The following is a 21927-nucleotide window of genomic DNA, read 5'->3' on the forward strand; positions in this document are numbered from 1 at the left end:
GAATGTGAATGAAAAGGGAAGGGAGGACGTCATACGTGCCAGCAAAGAAAGATCAGGGATGGATGGAAGAGATTCACCTGAGTATCTTTCCTCATGCGTTTGTAGGAAGACAGCAGGGAAGGTCACAAATTGTGATCAAGTGTCCACAGGTTTTAAGGGCAAGATGGTTGCCAAGTGCCAAAATTCATGCAATAGATTAGCACTGAATTTTTAGGAAATTGCCCTGTTGTGTTGAAATGTGCACACGTAAAGAAAACTACTGTATTTCAGAAAGTTGAAATTTTTATGCCGTTTAATGTTTTTAGAACTTTATGTGGATTCCAACTGATAGAGCCTAGTGGTGGCCTAGTGGTGAAGTTACTCACCTGCCATTAGGAAGGTTGAGAATTCAATTCTAGGTAGCAGAAGATGTTTCTCTCCTAGGGCGCAAAGAAAAAAAAAATCTGCTGCAAACTTCGCATGATATCAGGAAAGTCATTCAGCCAGTAAACCCCACCCAGTTGCCCCGATGCTACTGTAATCCTGAATTAAGGGATTACAGGGTTGTAATAACCTTTTTATGTGGATCCAACTAACATGTAAGAGAAGACTCAAAGTAAAGAAATAATACTAGATTAATACCAATACTTGCCTTTCATTTATTTCCTCTAATATAGCACATACCTATGTGAAAACCTATTTTAATGACTACAATTAAAGGCACAGTCCAGTTGTCTGAGTATTTCATTGATTTGGGTCAGGCCTTTCTTGTATACATTTGATAAACTTTGTCTTTCTTCATCATGATTTTCTAGAGGAAAATCATGCCTTGTTCAAAAGTAATTTCTGAAGACCCCCTGTTAAAATCATTGATACCTCTCAACCCTGAAGCATGATCAGTCAGGCACATATAATACTGAAATGGAGAAGATTTGGAACAATTATGAATCTTCCCAGAAGTGGCCATCCTTTTAGTGTACCACATCTGAATTGAAGTCATGGATGATAAATCAGATATTTTACACAGTTATATAAGGGACCACTGATTACCGGAAGCATTTGAAAACAGTTAATTGCAGCTACAGTCAGTTATTGAAACTAATGGCCTATTATTTTGTCATTGATACATGTCATGTTGGACAACTTTAATCATGAAATCAGTGAAACCCCCAACCTTTGGTATTGCTGGTTCACTCTGAATCTTTTTATAAACAGGTAGTCTGCTTAATGACTGGTCACTTAGCCGCCATTCAAAATAACAACGGACTTCCTCAGAACTACTTATGACCCATTTTTGAAGTTACAACAGTTGCACATGCTTCCCTGCAGTCATGGAATTACATTTTGGGCACTTGGCAACCATCTTGAATTTACGGTGTTCTGCGGTCCTGTAACCATGATTTTTGCCTCTTTTCCCAGTTTTTGGCATCTACTTCCAGTTTCTGGCAAAAAAATCCCAACAACCTCATTGGGAAAAATGGACTTGCTTAATGACTAAGGCATTGGCTTAATGACTGCAGTATTCATTTAATAACCACCACAACAGAGGATGTAAAATTGGGCGCAGTCACATAGTGACCTGTTTAACAACTGCCCTGACTTATGACTATAATTTGGGGCTCAATTAGGATCGTAAGTTGAGGATTACCTGTATTAGTAGGACCTGTATGAACCTCTAAGAATCTGAATGGCAAAGATATGCCAATGTTAAAGGAAGTAAATGCTTCTTTCATAGTACCGTATGCTTAGAATAATAGTCCTAACAATCCCCTATTTTCTTCTCTGAATGTGCAAGAAGTTAATTCTAGAAGGATGTCATTCATATAAAAGTTGAAGGCATAGTATTTCTATTATTTCCTGTCATAAACATAAAACAGGCACTTTTTAAAGCTGGAAACATGTTTTGCTTCCAAATGTCTTAACTGTTACTCAAGAACTCATAGTAAGGTGGTTCTTATTGTCTTTTGTTATTCAGTGCTTGATTCTGCTGCTACTTATGAATTTAAGATGGTAAGCACCATATTTTAATGGTACAAATGCAATTTTATATGAAAAAAAATATTGCGTGCAGTAAGTTGAATAAGTTAACATTGATATGTGTGAGATGTTTAAGTTGTAAGTTTAAAGAGGTATACAAGAATGAGTACCCTGTTTTCCCCAAAATAAGACATCCCCTGATAATAAGCCCAATCAGGCTTTTGAACTCATGGCAATAAGGCCAAGCGCTTATTTCAGGGTTCAAAAAAATATAAGACAGGGTCTTATTTTCAGGGAAACACGGTATCATTTTGATCTAAGACTGAGGAAGGTTCCATGATCTTAAGTCCCAAACTCTGAGGTGTTGGGAGTATCAGAGAAAGTTGTGATTTGTGACTGGTTCATAGAAGATAATAATTTGACATTTGAGGTTTTCCCTTCAAGAATTAATGAATCTGTAAGACTGTTTTGGAGAAAATAAGGAAAGGATTGAGCAAATGCAAAAGTCCCTGTGGGTTGCTAATCTGATTGTGGTACAGCCGTAATTTTTTGCTGTAGTATATAGAATGCTGAATGTTTTTTTTTCAATAAAACCCTAATCATAAATGCATAATTTAGGGGGGAATCTTTTTTGTTTGTTTTCTTTTGCAGATGTGCAGATCAGCTCTCAGAATGTCTTCTGTGTCTGCTGCGTATCTTCTAAACCAGTTGTGTTAGCCTTCCAGCTAATTGACTAATAGAATTAATAACAGTAAAAACAAAACACAACAAAAAGCATTGTAGAGCCACATGCCTTATGAAGTCAATGCTGGGTATGATTTTACAAGTATGTATTTTTTTTTAAGTAGAAATGTTAACTGGAAAACTTCTTGGCACGCCATAAAGCATTGTGCAATCTGTTATTTGTCTTAAGAGATAATAATTGTAGAATGCCTTATATTCTTTCTTTATATTTCCACTCTCTCTAGTGTGACTTGCCAATAGATAGTTTCTCCATTTAGAAGTACTGCAAATGGGCTTTTATTTAGATAATATGTCTTCTTGAATAATGATACTGATAGTGTACAAATGCAGAAAAAGGGATATATTTTTCAAATAGAGCAATGTAGTAGATAGTGTCCAAAAAACTTTATTTTTAGAAAAACTTGATATGAGCGGGCAGGGAATATTATTCTTATTTCTAGATAAAATCTGTTTCATTTGAGTTTCTCATATGTTACAGTGGGTGGCCTGAGAAGCTTAGGAATTTCTACCTTTTGCTCCATTTCCTAAGTATCTGTTCTTAAATTCCAGACTGGGGAAGAATTTGGGGTGGGATATTACTCCAGCATTGGAAAAAAAATTGAATGAAGTAGCAGCTGTTTCTAAGTTGCCTTCTCAAATTTATTTGGGCAATAAGAGTATGATTAAGTCTATAAATATGGAGTGAGTTTCATGAATGCCTTCTGAGATAAGATATCCGTTAACTGTTGAATATTTGTGTCTGCCTTAGGAGCTTCTTTTCTCTATTCACTTCTGTGCTTTCTAGTATAACTTTGGGCTTTGGTTATATTATTGAATTGCTACAATATAAAAAACACCTGCAAGACTCATTTTTGGAGATTGTATACTTGATAATCATGAAGATTGGGATTGTAGGGCACAAGCAATACAAAATTTGAATTAGCCTTATGATTACATGAAAACATTTTACTTTACCTTAAGAAGTTTGAGATAAAAAGTTTCTTTCTCTCAAGCAATTGGCAGTTATCTAAAACATTTTTTTAATTGTATTGGTAGATCAATCTTTACCAAATGGATTCAGCCCTTAATTCTAGCTAACAGGACCGGGAGATGGGGGATGCCGAAAATTTTAATCTAGAATATTAGTTCTGGCATAACATCTTAATAAAGTTCTTTCTTATTAGTCTAGTACAGGGCTGTCAAACCCGTGGCCCGTGGGCCGGATGCATCACACACTGGCCATGCCCATTCCAGTTTAGCAAAGGGGAAAAAAGTCCCAATAATGACATGACACCACCATGACGACATGAGTTTGGCCCCCCTTGGTCTAGTATAACACAAAGGTGACAAATTGCTGAAACCAGAAGAAGGAGACTTCAAAAATAAATAAATTTGTGTGCATGAATGTGCATGGCCTAAGAGTGATCCCATTATGATCTATTTGAGCTTATTTTTCCATCTTTTACCATTTTAATAAGAATGCAGCATGTTCTTCCTGAATGATACCAAAATATTAGTACTAAATACTAAGAGTCATGATGGCGCAGTGGTTGGAATGCAGCATTGCAGGATAACTCAGCTCACTGCCAGGAGTTTGATCCTGACCGACTCAATGTTGACTCAGCCAATCATCCTTCCGAGGGCGATAAAATGAGGAGCCAGATTGCTGGGGGCAATATGCTGATTTTGGAAACCGCTTAGAGAGGGCTATAAGGCACTGTGAAGCAGAGTATAAGTCTGTGCTATTGCTATATCAACTGATGTATTTAACTGCAGAAAATCTAAGTAGCTTAACTTCCTTTGTCATCCTGGCTGCTCTAGATATCATGCAATCATAACACCTAGAAGTTTTGAGAGATCCCAAAGGTTTCAAAGGTTGAGGAAAGCTGCATCTCAATGTGATATTTTTATTATATTTGGGTTCAATCTTGAAATAATTCCTTTTACAAAACTTTGTTCAAATTGTACGTTGCCTGGTGGAATTTGGTCTCATTCCTGGGATCTAACAGAATAGTTTTATATAACTATCAATTAATTAATTAATAGTGAATTGAGTTAGTTAGACCAAATTTCAACAAGATTGTCTAGCCAATGTATGGTACAACAATAAAAGATCAACATGAAATCACAATTATGTTTCTGTCCTTTCTGTAGAATTTCCTCCCCTTCATGTAAGTAGGATTTATTTCCAAGTCTGGTTTAGCAAGATTGTACAAAATCTTTTGGAGAAGCATGTTTGTTTGGTCTGGCAAACATTGTTTATGTTTCAATATGGGAACGGGTGGAGGGGGCGGATGGTCTGCTTGGGTGTGCTATACATTGTTGTTATCTTACTCTATCTTTTGTATACACATTTTTATTTTTATTTTTAGATATGGTCCGGAAAAAGAATCCCCCTCTAAGAAACGTTGTTAGAGAAGGAGAAACAGAGACCCTTCAGTCGCCAGGTACAGAAAGTGACAATACTGAAAGAAAAGAAGAATTTTCTGCCGGTCAGATGCAAGACAACACTGAGTTGGGTGAGGCTGTGGAGCAAAATGACGAGGACTTTTGCACGCATGTCCCAGAGCCCTCTCCCAGCTCTAAAAAGGACTTGAAAAGCTCTACAACTAGTGAAAAGGCTGGCTTCAATTATGAAAGCCACAATAAGGGAGGAAATGTTCCATCCTTCCCTCATGATGAGATGACAGACAGAAATATGCCGGCCTTCTCATCTCCAGCTGTTGGGGGAATCTCTGAGTCCTTGAAGTCTCCTCTCAGATCAGATGCAGATGACACCCAAGATGTGGCCTGCAACCTGTCAGTAGATCTGACGGAGAAAAGTGAAGAGACTCGCACGTCACCAAAATCTATGGATGAAACAATGCACGTGCAAAGTGGTCAAGCTGAGGGCCGGGGTTCAAGCCCAGCCTCGTTGGCCTCAAAAAACCCACAAGTGCCTTCAGATGGGGACTTAAGGCCAATCAAATTGAAAGCAGATTTGTCGGCAAATGAGAACCCAGATACGGCGCCTCTGTCTCCAGAGCTTCAGGACTTCAAATGCAACATCTGTGGCTACGGTTACTATGGGAACGACCCCACAGATCTTATAAAACACTTCCGCAAGTACCACCTCGGGCTACACAACCGCACCAGGCAGGATGCTGAGCTCGACACTAAAATTTTGGCTCTCCACAATATGGTGCAGTTCAGCCATTCCAAAGACTTCCAGAAAGTCAACTGTTCTGTGCTATCAGGGGTTCTGCAGGACATCAGTTCCCAAAGGCCCGTTTTGCTAAATGGGACTTATGATGTGCAGGTTTGTATATATATATATTATCTCTTGTCTCCTAACTCACTCCTCCCCAAACAACAACAACAACAACCCCAAAACCAAAGCATGTAAATGTATTATTAATTCTATAATGAAAAAGAAAAACCTGAATCAGTTACTATGGGAAGTTAAATGTTTGTAGCCATGCCGCTTAAACTTAGATACTATTTTCTACATTTTGTGTTTTAGCTACCCATAATTCATTTCAGAGAGGTAACTTCAGTAGACTCCAACTGCCCAGAGCCTGATATTAATGGATAATAACTCAGCCCCCACTATTTTTCCTATGTTTGTACTTGGAAATAAAAAATAAAAATGGTACCACCAAAAGTTAGTCATTTCACCACTACTGATGCAATCCTTACGTGCAGAGGAAGGCCTGAGAGGCAGGGGTGAAATGCTACCGGTTTGGCTGAACCGGTAGTGATGGCAGCAGGTGGTTTGGAGAACCTGTAGCGATGGCGAAGCAAAGCTCCACCCACCTGCCTGGTCGTTGTTACTTCCTGGTTTTAACCAGGAAGTAACCTGTTTTTTGGGTTTGTGCATGCACAGAGGGTCCGCGCGCACGCGCACAGTGCATGCACTTCCAAACCGGTAGGGAAGGTAAGGAGATTTCATCCCCGCTGAGAGGTAAATTGTAGACAGACAAAATTCTGGAAGGTTCCTTCAAGTTTTCCAGAGGCAGAAAGCCCCTTTCATAAGTACAAATCAATTTGATCAGCCTTTATCATTGTGTGCTTCATAAAATGGCTAACATATTGACATGGCAGGTCCTCCATTTATAAGGAAGCAAATTGGTGAAGTTGCTCTCCATCATTCTATGTAATCTCCCAGGTTATTGTGTCTCCTCAAGTTACTTTTATTTTTTCCCCTCCTAGGGCAGATGTGCATACTTCCAAGCTGCTGCTGCTGCTGCTCTCTTGTTTTATTTATTTGTTTGTTGTTTGTTTGTTTGAAGAGTGCCTTTAGACCTACAGGAAACAGATTCTTAAAAATAAAGCTGATGCACATTCTTATATGAGAATAAATAGTCTTTATGGTATGAAGACTATTCAGCATTATTGGTAATGTAGATTAATTAATAATAATTAGATTATTAATTATTATAATTAAGGAGAGGTTCAGTCTAGAACTAAGAAGAAATTTCTTGACAGTGAGAACAATCAACCAGTGGAACAGCTTGCCTTCAGAAGTTGTAGGTGCCCCATCACTGGAGACTTTTAAGAAGAGATTGGACAGCTGCTTGTCTGGAATGATATAGGGTCTCCTGCATGAGAAGGGGGTTCGACTAGAAGACCTCCAAGGTCTCTTCCAATTTGTTATTCTGTTATTCTATTAGATCTTACAACTCCATCTCTCTGCTGCTGTGTTATAACATCATTGTTGTTGGCCCCGACCTGTTGTTTTTCAGACTCCAGACTGCTGCTGGTTTTGTATTGTGTCAGGGCATTTATTATTTATTTGATTTGATTTATATGCCGCCCTATCTTCGTAGGACTCAGGGCGGCTCACAACAATAAAATATCTGAATAAAAGCGTGTTAAAATACATGTTAACCCCCCCAGTCCAGGCTAAACAGCTATGTCTTTAAGTCGTGACGGAAGGTGCGGAGGTCAGGGGCCAAACGGAGCCCCAGAGGAAGTTGGTTCCAGAGGGTGGGAGCACCCACAGAGAAAGCTCTGCCTCTAGGGGTTGCCAGTCGACACTGTCTAGCCGATGGCACCCTGAGTAGGCCCTCCCTGTGAGAACGCACCGGGCGATGGGGAGCTGTTGCTGGTTGCAGATGGTCCGACAAATATCGTGGACCTAAGCCATGTAGAGCTTTATAGGTCATCACCAGCACCTTGAATCTCACCCGGAGGGCAACTGGCAACCAATGCAAGTCGCGCAGGAGAGGTGTAACATGGGCGTATTGGGAACCACCCATCACGACCCGCGTGGCTGCATTCTGTACCAGCTGAAGCCTCCGGATGGTCCTCAAGGGCAGCTCTAGGTAGAGAGTGTTGCAGTAGTCAATATGGGAGGTGACATACCACCTCCATACCGGGAGGTGGTAAAAGCACTTACCGTATTTTTCAGAGTATAAGATTTCCCCCCAAAAAGAGGCTGAAAATCTGGGTGTGTCTTATACTCCGAATGTAGCCCGCCCAGCTTCTCAAATGGAGGTTTCAGAGGCTGAAAAAAGCATCAGAAACGAAGCTTCACTAAAGAAGCCCCCAAACAGAGCTTTAGAAAAGAAGCCCCCAAACAGAGCTTCAGAAAAGAAGCCCCCAAACAGAGCTTCAGAGGCTTTTTTTCTGAAGCTCTGTTTTGGCTGCTTTCAGAGGCAAGAAAATAAAGTTTTTCCTGAAACAGAGTTTCAGAAGTTTCACAGGCAGGAAAAAAAAGCAAAAAAAAAAAAAAAAAAAAGGCACAGAGCTCACAACCAAGGAACCCATTGCTAAAATTCACCTCTGGGAACAGCTGATTGGGGGTATTCTGGGAGGCCGATTCACCTGCCAATCAGCTTTTTTCTTATTTTCCTCCCCAAAAACTAAGGTGCGACTTATACCCCGGTGCGTCTTGTACTCCAAAAAATACAGTACACATACCCATATATAAATGTACCATTAATTCTATAATGAAAAAAAGCCTAAATCAGTTACTGTGGGGAGTTATGTATGTATTTATTTAATTTCTATATTTATCTATGTATTTATTTAATTTCTATAGCTACCCATCTCAGTAAGTGACTTTGGCAAACATACATCATAAAAACATAAAACAATGAAACAATGAAGAATAAATATATATTGTATGGTCGCCGAGTATCCCTTCATGTTGTATACATGAAGACAAGATGGCATCATAGATTAAGAGAAAGTATCCTTCCATCTAGTTTAATGCTGTTCACAATTATTTGTAGCTTCCAAGGGCACAAAAAAGTTCCTTATTCTGTGTCCTTTTAACAAAGATGTTAAGAATTAAACCTGGAATTCTGTACAGATGACACATCTGCTATATCCCTGGTGTCAGTAATGTGTTGTGTCCAAGCAGCCCACTTTCTAACAGGGCAGTAAATCAGCGATATTTTGACATCACCAATGGAGGCAGTAATTAAATTTCTAATCCTTTTTTTCATGTTGGTAACAGGCAGATATTTTTCTTCTTATTATTTAATATTTGTTTTGTAGAATTTCTTTGGTTTGCTTGAAGATGTTTCAATTCTCATTCAAGAAGCTTCTTCAGAACTTTTTTGTGGCTGGGGAGAGAACTGAAACAGAACCGAAGAAGCTTCTTGGATGAGAAGCAAAATGTCCTCAAGCAAAACAAAGAAAGTCTAGTTGCCTTTGAAAGAAAAGCACCTTTGGGACATGCTGAGAACTAGTGAGCCACATCTGAATGTAGTAGACAGGAACTTTGAATGAAAACAGGAAGAAATAAATAGGAAAAAGAACAAAAATGGTTGATGCAACTTTTTATTTAAAACATTTGCTATTTTTCTTCTTTTAGATGAGAACCTTGTAAGCTGGCTAGCAACATTAAATTTAAAAAAAAAATCTCAGAAAATTGGATCTGCATATTAAGTGATTAGTTCATCTTGGGTTAAAGGTTTGACGGCAAGGACAGGATAGCTCTTGAAAGCAGTAAATTATATAAATTTAAAAAAAAAATCAAGTCATGAATTTAAAAAAGTTGATTCAACCAGTGATAAAGACTAGCAGAATCAGAGCAGGAAGATGGCAAGGAAGGGTTTAATAGGAAAATAAAGGCAGATGGCTAATTTAAGCAGATAAATGTTTTAAGAATAACCACATTATTTTATTATACCAATGAAGAATTAACTTCATTAAAGTTAAGAAAAGTCGATTTGCCAGGATTCCTCAGGTTTGAATCAATGTGCAGCAATGTGCTTTTCATTCTAGCATAGATGCACCCACACACATGTGCTCACATCATTTCTTTTTTTAACCGAAGCAGCACTGATTAACATATGAATCATTCAGTCTTTAAAATTTACTGCCTTGTGTAAGATACTCATAACTTTTTGTTTATAATTAGAATGCAAATGGGATTTAGATGACACAGTTAAGAAAGATAAGTGAGTATTTTCAGATTAGAAAGGTGAGTAAATATTTTTAGATTTGAAATTATGATTACACAGTAATTTGCTTGTGGCACTAGCATATATTTGGCTGTTTAAGAAAATACTTAAATAGTCACTTTGGGGCATTGATGGGTAGTAAACATATTTTAATGAACAAATTCCATGAGTGAATTACTGTTCTATGCTAAAAAAAATTCTAATATTTAAAAAGAAAACTTGTGCTTTAAATAAAATTACATTCCTTGTCCAGCAAGCAGAATAAAACATTTCCAATTATGTACAATTTCAGGGTAACCAAGCCTATCAGAGATAACTTTAAAAAAAAAAAAAATCAAAGGTCTGAGCAGATTTCTTATACTACAATAGAAGATGGAATAACTTCTATTTGCTGCAGTCTTGTAATATGCTTTTAATTATAACTAGCAGGATTTTTTTTCCTCCTAAAAGGTGCTGTTATTAATTTGGTTTTTAACATCCTTACATTTCCCAAAAGACTTCTGGGGCATAGAAATATGTTGCCTGACCTACAAGAGCAAAGAATTGATTCGTTTAAATAGAAAGTGTCATAAATATTTTTGTTACATGATAATATTACAGGAAGATAATATCCAGACATGTTACAGATTTCTGTTAAGAAGCCAGCTAGTAAGCTTTAGTATTATTGTTACTGACAACTTCATAGTGGCACACGAAGTGACCTGTGGCGTATACAACTATGGGGGCAGTTGGATATTTTTGTGAAGCCATTGATATCTTCTAAGAACAGCTCAGGAAACTATTATTTTGAAGATATTCTATGATCCAAAAACTATAGAAAGCAAATAAGAAGCAGAAACATATCTTCTGAATAATACTGGTATGGAATATACAAAGACACAAGCATTTTGAATTAAAATGATCATTCCTGGGAATTTTGCTACTTGATGATCTCAGTGATCCCAAAATAAAAGATGGGGAGGCTATATAATGAACAGGCATGATTGCATTAATCTCTGAGCATGAATAATAGCATCCTTTCCCAAACTGATGTATTCCAGATGTATTAGGTTCCAACTGCCATTGAGTTACAGCCAATGGGAGTTCATCTTTAAAACATCTGCAGGGCACCAAATTTCAGAAGATTGCTATGGATGTAAAAGGGACCAGTCCCAATCTATAATCTCTGCATTCCAAACAAAATATGGTGGTAACATTCATTCTTTTTAACTCCCGCCTCCCCTCCAAAAAAACCTTCATTGCTCAGTTTTCACTCAATTTCTTTAACTGGGGAGAGATTTTGCTTTTTTTTTAAAAAAAAAAAAGTTTTCATGAAATCCCTTATCCCTTGCATCATTTTTTCTTCTCCTGTAGATTAATATTGCCTCTTTAAATACATAGGAAGGGATATATGATGGCCGGTATAAAGGAATTTTTGATGTATTTTTTAAATATCTCACAGTGATTGTTAGGTGCTTGATTATTTATATGAAAGCTTGTACTTGTTTCAGTTGAGCTTGGATACTTTTTTTTGTGGTGGCATTTTTTGAAACAAACCAGATGTGTGTGATACCTCAGATTAAATAAATAAAACTAGAAATAAAACAGATCAATGAAGGCTGTACTCATTTAATAAGTCTTGGCAGCAAGATACTACAAGGAAGACAAAAAGAGGTTAAAAAGCAGTATACAGATAATCTAGTTAAGATCACTCTGTTCACCAGAAATACGTTCTAAAACAGAATACTTACAGAAGTATATTCTATAAGGAACTGGTGATTATTAAATTGACTTTAGATCTTACCTCCTCCCCTCCCCCCTTTTCTCTGGTGAGTTTGGCAAGAGTATTAACAATTCTTCCATGCCAAAATGTTGTATTTCATCATTTGTGCATCAACCAGATATTGATAACTAACCTGTAAGAAGGTTTTAAAAAAAGTCATACTTGTAGTAAATAGTGAAATAAAAGGATAGCTGCGATGGTGGAATCCTTGGTGCTCTCTGTGCTTGGTTTTTTTGCTTGCAGATATTTCATTACCTGACTAAATAACATCATCAGTGCTAGTGAGTGTAGGATTTGCTCCCTGTTTATAACAGTAACTTGTCCTCCAGTTTTAGTGTGGGTGTGGAAATTAAGAAGGGAACAAAAAGACCAGAACATGCCATGTATTGCAACCAACACCCAGATAAGCAGGGATTAACACCAATATCCTGATCAAGCAGAAAACAATACCCTGATCAAGGAACTATCAAGGAGAAAAATATACCCTCCACCAGACCTGCAGGGCAAGCTACTGTATATAAACAGGGAGCAATCCCCACGCTCGCTAGCACTGGTGATGTTACTTAATCGGGTAATGAAACATCTGTAAACCAATACTCAAGCTCATGGAGCAATAAGGATCCCACAATTCAACTCTGAGCTTTTAATTGGAGCAAGTCATATTAACAGTTTTAACTGAACTTTTAAAAAGTCATCACACTTACAGTGCGTGCAGACTTTATATGCATATATGTAACATTGATTTTCTGTCTGAACGAAGCATTGTAGTTCCTCTGAAATTTTTATAAGGTTCCTCATTTAACAGAAGCAGCAATGGTAGATAACAAAATAGGCAGCCTTAATGCTATAATATGTAGCCATCGGATCCATATTTACATGAGTCAACAGTGAGATCCCAATATCTGACTTTGGTGTGAAAACCATGTCCAACAATTATCTATAACACACAGGAGGTTTTTTTTAAGATTGTGTGCCCTGAAAGCAGAGAAGTAGGACATTTTTGTCATTCTTGTAAAGAGTAGATGCTATGTCCTATAGTAATTTTTTTTAATCCAGTGGGAATAAAGAAAGTTTATTCCATTCAAGCATTCTTTTGTTGCAATAATAGACCAACAAAACTCTCTCAGTAATATCTGACAAATCATGATTAATAATACAGATGTGTTTCACCTCCATTAACTACTAAAATTAGAGCCTAGCCTAGCCAACTTCTAAGGTATGTTTTGCAGCTTTCATGCTTCATATATTACACACTTTAGTATGACCCTGATGCAGGGATTTGAGTGCTTTATCCACTTTTTAAGGCCCCATGCACTACACCTGCTGGTGATTACTTTCTTGTGTTGCTGTGCAGGCAACTACTTAATCATTTAATTATTAATCAAATATTTCTAGACTTGTTTTCCGCAAACAACTTGCCAACTTGAGGATTTCCTAACACAGAGTTTGTAAGAATGAAAGCATATCATCATATTTGTCGAAATATGAATCTTATTTGCAAGCCAGTTTTTCTGAAACTCATTAGCTCTTCATTTGTTTTTCTGTCATGGTTTGCAACATCAGTTACACAGAATTTGGCAGTCTCTGATTACTGATTTATATGGCTCCAATTTCCATAGACTAGCCAAAATCGATCCTCCCCTTCCTCTTTTTGTTTTTTTGTTTTTTCATTTCAAAAATTAGCATTGACTAAAAAATACTTAACTTTGTTTAGAATGAAATATATTCCTTTTTGGAGCCTGTCCCACTTTGACTTTTCATAATGATGAACCTTGAGGGCATATGGTATTTGGCATGGATACAGGAATGAATGAATAATTGTAGGATCTATGTCTGTCAAAAATATAGTAGACCAGTCCTGAAAAGATCCTTACACCAGGATGGCAGATATGAAACCAATTGAAAAAGCTGTTAGTAGCAGAAAAGTATCATGATTTTCCCTTCTCCTTATAATGTGTTACTATCTTGTAAGCCATTTTTATGCCCATATAGATCATTACCATGTTTGATCTATGGGAATCCGAAGCAAATGAGAGAAACTTGTTGAATGCCAAGATAAACTAATGTCATACACTACCATTTTAGGGCACGTTGGAAAAATAAGATCTTTTCTTGCCTCTACAACCATTTTTACAGTATTCCAGACCTAATGGAAGAGGTAGAATATTGCGTAGTGTTTCATTGTATAGAGAAAAATGTATAAATCTGTCTGCCAGTATTATCTGTATGTCTATGTAGTCTCTCTCTCTCCCCCTCTCCCTCTCTCTCTCCCCCTCTCCCTCTCCTTCTTCCATCCATCCATAAACACACACACACACACACACACACACACACACACAGAGAGAGAGAGAGAGAGAGAGAGAGAGAGAGAGAGACTCCTTGTTTACAACCACATATATCATTTGTTATATTTTGTTTAATAAAGCACAGTTGAATGTATTTACATAACATATTAAGTGAGAGCATTACTTTACCAGAATGGTATCTGTCATGGTACCCCTAGGGCACTCTGTGCTTCTACCTGTGCTTACTTTGTACTTTCTGTAGACAAGTGGGAACATTTCCAAAACAGGCACTGGACTGCAGTTTCTCATTTATATTCTCAAAATAATTTATGAGGATAATTTGAATTTAGGAACTTACAGGCATTTATAGAAATCTAATATTCACCAGTCCTTTTCATCAATCCTTGTCTTTGCTCAGAATTTGATTCTTTGCTTTGGCACATGAGAGCTTCCCAATTTTTAAAACTACAGTTTGTTCACTATCAATGCTTACAGTATTATAGATTATATTTGACAAGGAATGTAATGTAAACTAGAATTTCCCACACTTGCCTGCACCACTACCAAATGCCCACACTTGCCTGCACCACTACCAAAGCATAGTTTCTTGCCTTATAGTAGAAAACTAAGCCATTAACCCTCACCCTGTCTGTTTATTTGCAGCTTATTGTTCATATTATTCTCTAGTTTCCTAATTGCCAGATATAGATTATTGTCGGCCAAATGGGCTACAGAGAAAGAAGGAAGTCAAGAAAGCTTTGATTAATCAAAAGTCCTTTTTTTTCTTTTAGATAAGGAAAGCTAGTTTTAGAATATAAATATTCCCTGTTATAAAAGGTAAAGATGGTGCTAAAAGGAGATACAGTGCCTCTGTTCTGACCCGAATGATATTTAGAACATTGTTAATTGTGTGATAGTTAATACTTGCTGGATTGCAGAAACTGAATGACTAAACAAAAAAACATTAGGAAAAAAAATATTTAGGATTAGAAGATTAAAAATAATCGGCAAGTGGGAAACTGAGTATGACACAAAGGTCTGGAAAGAGAATCAGCCCTTTAATGATTGAAAATAGTGACCCAAATAATTGAAAGGTTTTGTTTCATGATTTTGTAACATCCTTTAGCTGGATTAGCTCTTAGCTGATGGAAATAATTTAAGCAAACAAACAAAAAAAAAAATCAGTTTTTCCAGCTCAGAGTGATTAATAACCTGTAAAACCAGGCACTCAGTGAAGTCCTAGACATCAGTCTTGATTTTCCCTCCCTGCATTCAATCACATTTGCACACTTAACGAGGTTTCATTTGCAATGCTTACGGGCCCAGCTCTCTCCCATAACTTTCCATTCATTAGAAGCTCAGCTCAATAGGAAATAACACTCATTTTTTTAAAAAAAAAATCGCAAGCACCACCTTTATACTTTATACTCTGTTTTCCATAAAGTTGAAATTAACGTGGCATCAAGTCTTGAAGATCTAGTATCACTTTTACTGGTGTACCTAAATTATCACTGAGTAGCTATAGAATCTGGTCCTGTGAAAGGATGGGGAAGTGAACATGCTTTGTTTTCTTCTATGTAAATCAGTTTTTTACTGTTGAGTTGCTGTGAGAAAGTTGCCTTTATAATTTTTTGTATAGCAACATTTTGCACCATTTTTTTTTAAAAAAACCCCATAGCCTGATAAAAGGAAAAATGATTGTTTCTAGAACGCTGAATATGCTTTAAATAAATTACCCAGTTGTAATAGTAATAGCCTAATGCTACTTCCTAGTTTTTAATCTAATTCTGAAATGGATAGTGCCAAATGTTGAAGGACACAATCTACTTTCCACAGGATCAGCCTAATGGACAGTCCTATAATCCATGATCCACAGATCCTTGCAAGAATTGTTTTCAATCTCTTTAGGATGACCAATAATTGAAGAGGGCAGTGGTTCTCAACCTGTGGTCCGTGGACCCCTGGGGACCGCTATGTTGTCCCAGGGGATCTGCGAAGGCTGTAAAGAAAGTTATGATTTAAATCTTGAGTTACATCTTAGGGGTCCGTGACCATGGTCCATGACTACAAAAGGGAGTTCATGGTGAAGAAAAAGTTGAGAACCACTGGAATAGGGAATTCTTATATGTAATATATACATTTTTGTTTGCATGGTGCGCTGGCAGATTTAGAAGCTGCTGATTTAGATTTAGAGATTTATTTATATATCTCTTCATAGATAGATAATGTATATTCTCTAAATCTCAGTTATATTTAGAGAATATATTATTTGTTAAGTTGTAGAGAATGAAATGGAATATGTGCTGTTATAGAGTGATTCTGTACAATGGATGTGAAAAACGTATGGTAGCTCTAATGAATGTTTGGACAGGTTTTTAAAATGTTAGAAGCCAATCCACATTATGGGTGTTTTTGCATATTATCTTCTTCTAAAATGATAGTCTTACAGTATAGTACTTCCATTTCTGATAAAATTGCTGTTTTTTAAATGAGAACCTTACACAGTAGATAGCTTTAAGAGTTGTGTAGCTCTTCTCCTATAGCTCATTGGTAGTATGACTTGTATAAAAGAAGTTACACGTCATGTCTACATGATGAAGCCTATGCATTACTCATTAGATTAAACTGATATTTCTTCTTTCTGAAGTATTGGATCTAATCAAATGACTAAGAAAACTGGCAGGAGTACAGAGTTTGACTTTTAAGGTATAGCAGCAATGGTACAATGAGATAAGTACATCCAACCAGTCATTCCTGTTTCTTGGGCTACTTTTGGAAAATTATCACAAGGGCTTCTAAACCTCAATTATGTTTTCCACAAGTTCAGAGTGATCTAAAAACTTGAAGCCATGACTGTAGTTAGTGAGATGAGATAACGAGAAAGGTAAGGCAGGAGATGAATTGGTTAACCATTTGCCACAGTAGATGGCAGCACCTAGTTGATTTTGACCTGTTTTGGACAAGTAAGCCAGATCAGATGTGGTTAGTTGTTGGATAGGAAACCACTAAGAAATCCTGGGACTATAGACTAGGTTAGGAAGTTAAAATAAGTGATGATGAAATTACAATTCAAACAATGTGAATTGGTCTGAGGATAGCCGATATACAAGTTTTTTCATCTCCTGAGAATGCATAATTAAATGAATATTTATTTAGATTTTTATTAGACTTTAATACTGCCTTCTACTTTCTGAGTGTTCTGACCAAGGCTTCACAAAAGCACGAAGCAGACTCCTTGTCCTGACAAAATCCCTTTTTATTAAGCTAATGTGAATTCCTGTCATTCACATCCAGCAAAGTCCCGGCAAACAGTCTTTCAAGAGTAAATTTACAACCACAGACCTTATCAGGCTTGGAGAGCTGCCAGGCCGATATCTTCTAAATGCAGTGCTGTACAAGAAAATAATTAGCAAGGAATCTCTGAGAGTCACGAACAGATCTTCACACTAATTAAATGAACTAATCATCTCCTGCAATCTCCCCTCCCCTTTCCCTCCTCTTTATTCCCTATGGGAGGGGACATTCACTGTCCACCTGTGCCTTTACTCCCGAGTCGGCCTTTGTTCCTTAACTGTTCCCTTCTCCTGTGCATGCACACATTGGGAACAGGCTTCAGCTGTTCTTCAGTCCCATTTACCTCCGACTCGGAAGGTAGTTGATAACTGTCAGATGGCCCTGGCTCCATCTCTGCCTCCGACGCAGAGCACTTGTTAGAGCCTTCCCCAGACTCAAGGAATGGCCCATGTTTCTCCCCAACCTCCTCACTGTCCAAATCTGCTGCCACTCCACTGGGCACTGGCAGGCCACAACACTGAGTAATTTTGGTGGCGAACATTCCTCTCCCTAGATTTCTTTTACATAAATCTTTTTTTCATTTACAGATTCATATATAACAAATGCAAAAATTCATCTTTCATTGAAAAGGCACTTCTTCAATTCTTGCTTTCTTTGTGGTTTTCAAATATCTTTACATAGATAGATCTTTATTTTATATTCATCTATATCCATCATGATCCTTCAAGTATATTTTATGAAGTATGAAAAATAACTTTTCCATTACTTTTTTTGTTTAATATTTTTTTTATGTTTAATAAAATGTAAACTCAGCAACTAATAACCCTTTGGGACCCAGAATTATTTTTTGTCTGGGAATACATACATAGAACTTAATGTATTTTTAAAGATGTTAGTACTGTAGGACTTGAGTGACCTTCTTTGACCAATGATGAGGATTAAATAGTTACAATTTTGTGTACAAGATGCACATATTGCAGTTATAAATTAGGTGTGATATAAATTTTATTTACATATCATTTTAGGTATTGTTAATTTTAATGCTAATGCTAATCTCACTTATTGTCTTGGTGATGTCATTTGTCATTTCTTTTTCTGAACGTATTAATGGGATCCAATAATACATACATACTAGAATATTTTTTTCCTGCTTCCAAGTTTTTTATTTTTCTACGAACATATTGTTGTGTGAACAGCATGGAACTAGAATTATATTTTAATACAGATAAAACAATATTCTTCATATTTAATACAATTATCAATCTTATAGTCTTTTAGTAATAATACACATATTTTGTTAAATTATAATCTTTCCTTAATTATTCAATATTTCAATCAGGGGTGAAATGTTCCTGGTTTGGACCGGATCGTCCGATCCAGTAGTGATGCCGGTGGGTGGTTTGGAGAACTGGTAGCAAAAATCCTGCCCCCCCCACCATGCCCAGCTGAGCTGCACAATCATCAGAGGCTTTTTTTTTTTACTTTTAAAAGCATTTTTTCCGTGGAAGAAGTTGTAGAAAAAATGCTCGCGCGGCTCAGCTGGGTCAGAGGCTTTTCAAAGCATTTTTTTAACCACTTCTTCCCCGGAAGAGGTTGCAGAAAAAAATGCTTTAAAAGTCTCTCTGACGATCCCAGCTGAGTTGCCTGATCGTCAGAGAGACTTTTCAAAGCATTTTTTAAACCATCAGGCAACTCAGCTGGGATCATCAGAGAGACTTTTAAAGCATTTTTTTCTGTAAGCTCTTTAGTGGAAGAGGTGGTTAAAAAAATGCTTTGAAAAGGCTCTGACGATCCCAGCTGTGTTCCTGATCGGCAGAGGCTTTTCAAAGCATTTTTTTGCATTTGCAGAAAAAATGCTTTGAAAAGTTAAAAAAAAAGAAAGTTGGCCACGCCCACCCAGTCACATTACCCCACCACCACCAAGCCACACCCACAGAACCGTAGTAACAAATTTTACATTTCACCCCTGATTTCAATACATTATTTTTATACCTATCTCCATATTCTTGATATCGCACCTTTTACTACAAGTAGAATACCAATAATCATATTTGTTGTAATTAACAAACTCATATGATTCTAATAGTAATACACAGATTTTAATAGAATTAGTCTTCCATAGTTCCCCTTTCTAATTTTTAGTTATGCCACTGTTATATTTTAAAAACATCCCCTTTCTAATCACATTTTAAAACAAATAAAACAATATATACTAGAATATTGATATTCAGATTTGATGGCACATTGAAGATGCTAAGATACATGGCGAACCTATGGAATGCATGCCAAAGATGGCACGCAAAACCCTTTCTGCTGGCATGTGCACCATTGCCCCAGGTCAGATTTCCACGGCATTTCTCTCATGAGCTTCTGTTTCCCTGAAAACGACGAAACAGAAGCTCACGAAAGAAAAAGCTCTTACCTCTTGCCACATTGTCGGTGTTGGGTTGCCCCACCTTCCGCCGGCCAGCTGTTCTTCGGGTCTCTGCTACTCATACACGCATGTCAGCACATGCACACACGCTGTCCATGAACATGTCCATGGAGGCATGCATGTGCGCACCCTTCAGTTTGGGCATGCATGCCCGGTTTGGGCACTGGGTGTCTAAAAGGTTCGCCATCATTGCTAAGAGTAAGTGAAGGTAGCAAAGCAGGGTTTTTTCGTAAACATATTTTCATGAGCATTGTACTGTCAAAAAGATAAGGCATTTTTAGTCAGCTACAAAATGTTATGTGGCTTCAGCTCATCCATAAGAATACATAGTGGCAGTGAATAAACTCAAGCTAAGATACCTCTATTGGGCAGCAGTGATAATAAGATTCTGGAGGCATGTGATCATTTCACATACCTTAGAAGATATTTATAAGAACATCTAATACTATAATATACTAAGTTATATCAACACTCTGATCATTATCAAGTTAGAAGTCCATTAGTGGAATACCTATAGAAATACAGCAAGAAGAAAAAGAGGAATCAGTAAAGTTTCTAACCAAATTGTATCAACAAATTACAAAAAAGATGTTGAGACTTTGGAAAAAGTGCAAAGAAGAGCAACTAAGCTGATTAACAGCCTGGAGACAAAAACATATGAAGAATGGTTGCAAGAATTGGGTATAACCAGTCTAGAGAAAAGAAGGACTGGGGGTGACATGATAGCAGTATTCCAGCATTTGAGGGGCTGCCACAAAGAAGTAGTGCAAATTGCAAATAGTAGTAATTACAGTTTAATAACATGTCAACATATTAACTGTAAACCCATTCATCAATGTTCATATACACTCAACTGTCTTGAGGACAAAAGCATGGAGTAACATCCAAAAAAGACTTTTAACACATATGTAGTGCTAAAGAATCATTTAGACCTGGGATCTTAACTTGTGATCTAGTAACACACAAAGGCTTCTCCAAGGCATTTAATTTGTGACTCTCAAAACCATCTCCAAATATGTCACTAAATTTTGGCTGCAGATTTGTCAAAAATCAGTGATTGTCAAACCCTGCAAGAGTGGCAACAAGAAACAAGAACTGCTTAAATTTCTGGAAAGCTGTTTGTTGCTACTAGGGTAATATAACAGGAAGTTGAAAGCATCTCAAAGCAGTTCTTCCACTCAATTTATACCTACCAAAATTCAGGTTGAGATGCTCTGCATTTCTTTCTTTCCCCTATCTCTCCTGGCTTAATATTTCTTTTGCAATGGTCCTTTTTTCTTTTCTTTTTTGACTTCCCCAGAGAGATTCCATCACAGTGGGGTGGGGTGGGGAAATAAACTATTATAATCCCTAGTAGGATGTTTACACAGTTAAATAAATGAATAGAATCCTTCCAGGAAAAAAAGAAAAAGAAAGCCGTGTTACTTTGCAACATCTAATCCATTGTTGGAGCTTCCCTCTTAATTGTTAGGTGTGGATACAGTAATTAAAAATGTCACCTATCTTTAATCTTGAGACAAGACTAAAGCCCTCCCACACTTATTGTATGGTATTGTATTGTATTGTATCGATAGCAAAATATTACAACTATATTATAATTAGGTCGGACAGTGATATAATTCTTGCTGGCTTTTTTGCCTTTTGGGAACTGTAGTTCCACCACATTGGAAATCTGCTTGGAGTGCAGATTCTGCCTATTTTCTTTACATTCCAAATAAGTTGGACCACAACTCCCATATTTGCTTCCAAGTCCAATTCAGGATGCTTAATTTGACCTTACATGGCATAGGGCCAAGTTATTTGAGAGGTAGCCTCTTCTCCATTACGACTACCCATCCCATCAAGTCTGCCAGGATGGCAAGTTGCAGGTCCCTTCTGCAAGGTAGCTCCATCTGATGGGACCTAGGAGATGAGAGTTTTCTGCTATGGCATCTGCCCTCTGGACCATCATCTCTTCCAAGGTGAGATGTGCCCCCATCCTTGTGACTTTCCAGAAAGCTTTTAAAATTTGTTTTTTCCCCCAGCAAACCTGGGGGATGCTTTTTGTTGTTTTTAATTGGTCTTATGGAATGTTTT

The 21927-nt window shown here is 37.2% G+C and overlaps 1 protein-coding gene across 2 annotated transcripts in view; it reads left to right on the forward strand.

Moving 5' to 3' along the window:
• Positions 1-2745: 2745 nt before the first annotated feature.
• Positions 2746-21927, forward strand: part of TRPS1 (transcriptional repressor GATA binding 1) — a 199557-nt gene continuing 180375 nt past the window's right edge. The window contains exons 1-2 of one of the 2 annotated variants that reach the window (XM_070942047.1): positions 2746-2782; positions 5052-5977. In XM_070942047.1, the coding sequence (XP_070798148.1) occupies positions 2746-2782; positions 5052-5977 (963 nt within the window). The remainder of the gene's footprint in view (positions 2783-5051; positions 5978-21927) is intronic. The other variant, XM_070942048.1, reaches the window with a different exon arrangement.

The sequence above is a fragment of the Pituophis catenifer genome, unplaced genomic scaffold, assembly GCF_029215685.1.
Source record: "Pituophis catenifer annectens isolate HBS135680 unplaced genomic scaffold, rPitCat1.0.hap2 SCAF_3, whole genome shotgun sequence".
Taxonomy (NCBI): domain Eukaryota; kingdom Metazoa; phylum Chordata; class Lepidosauria; order Squamata; family Colubridae; genus Pituophis; species Pituophis catenifer.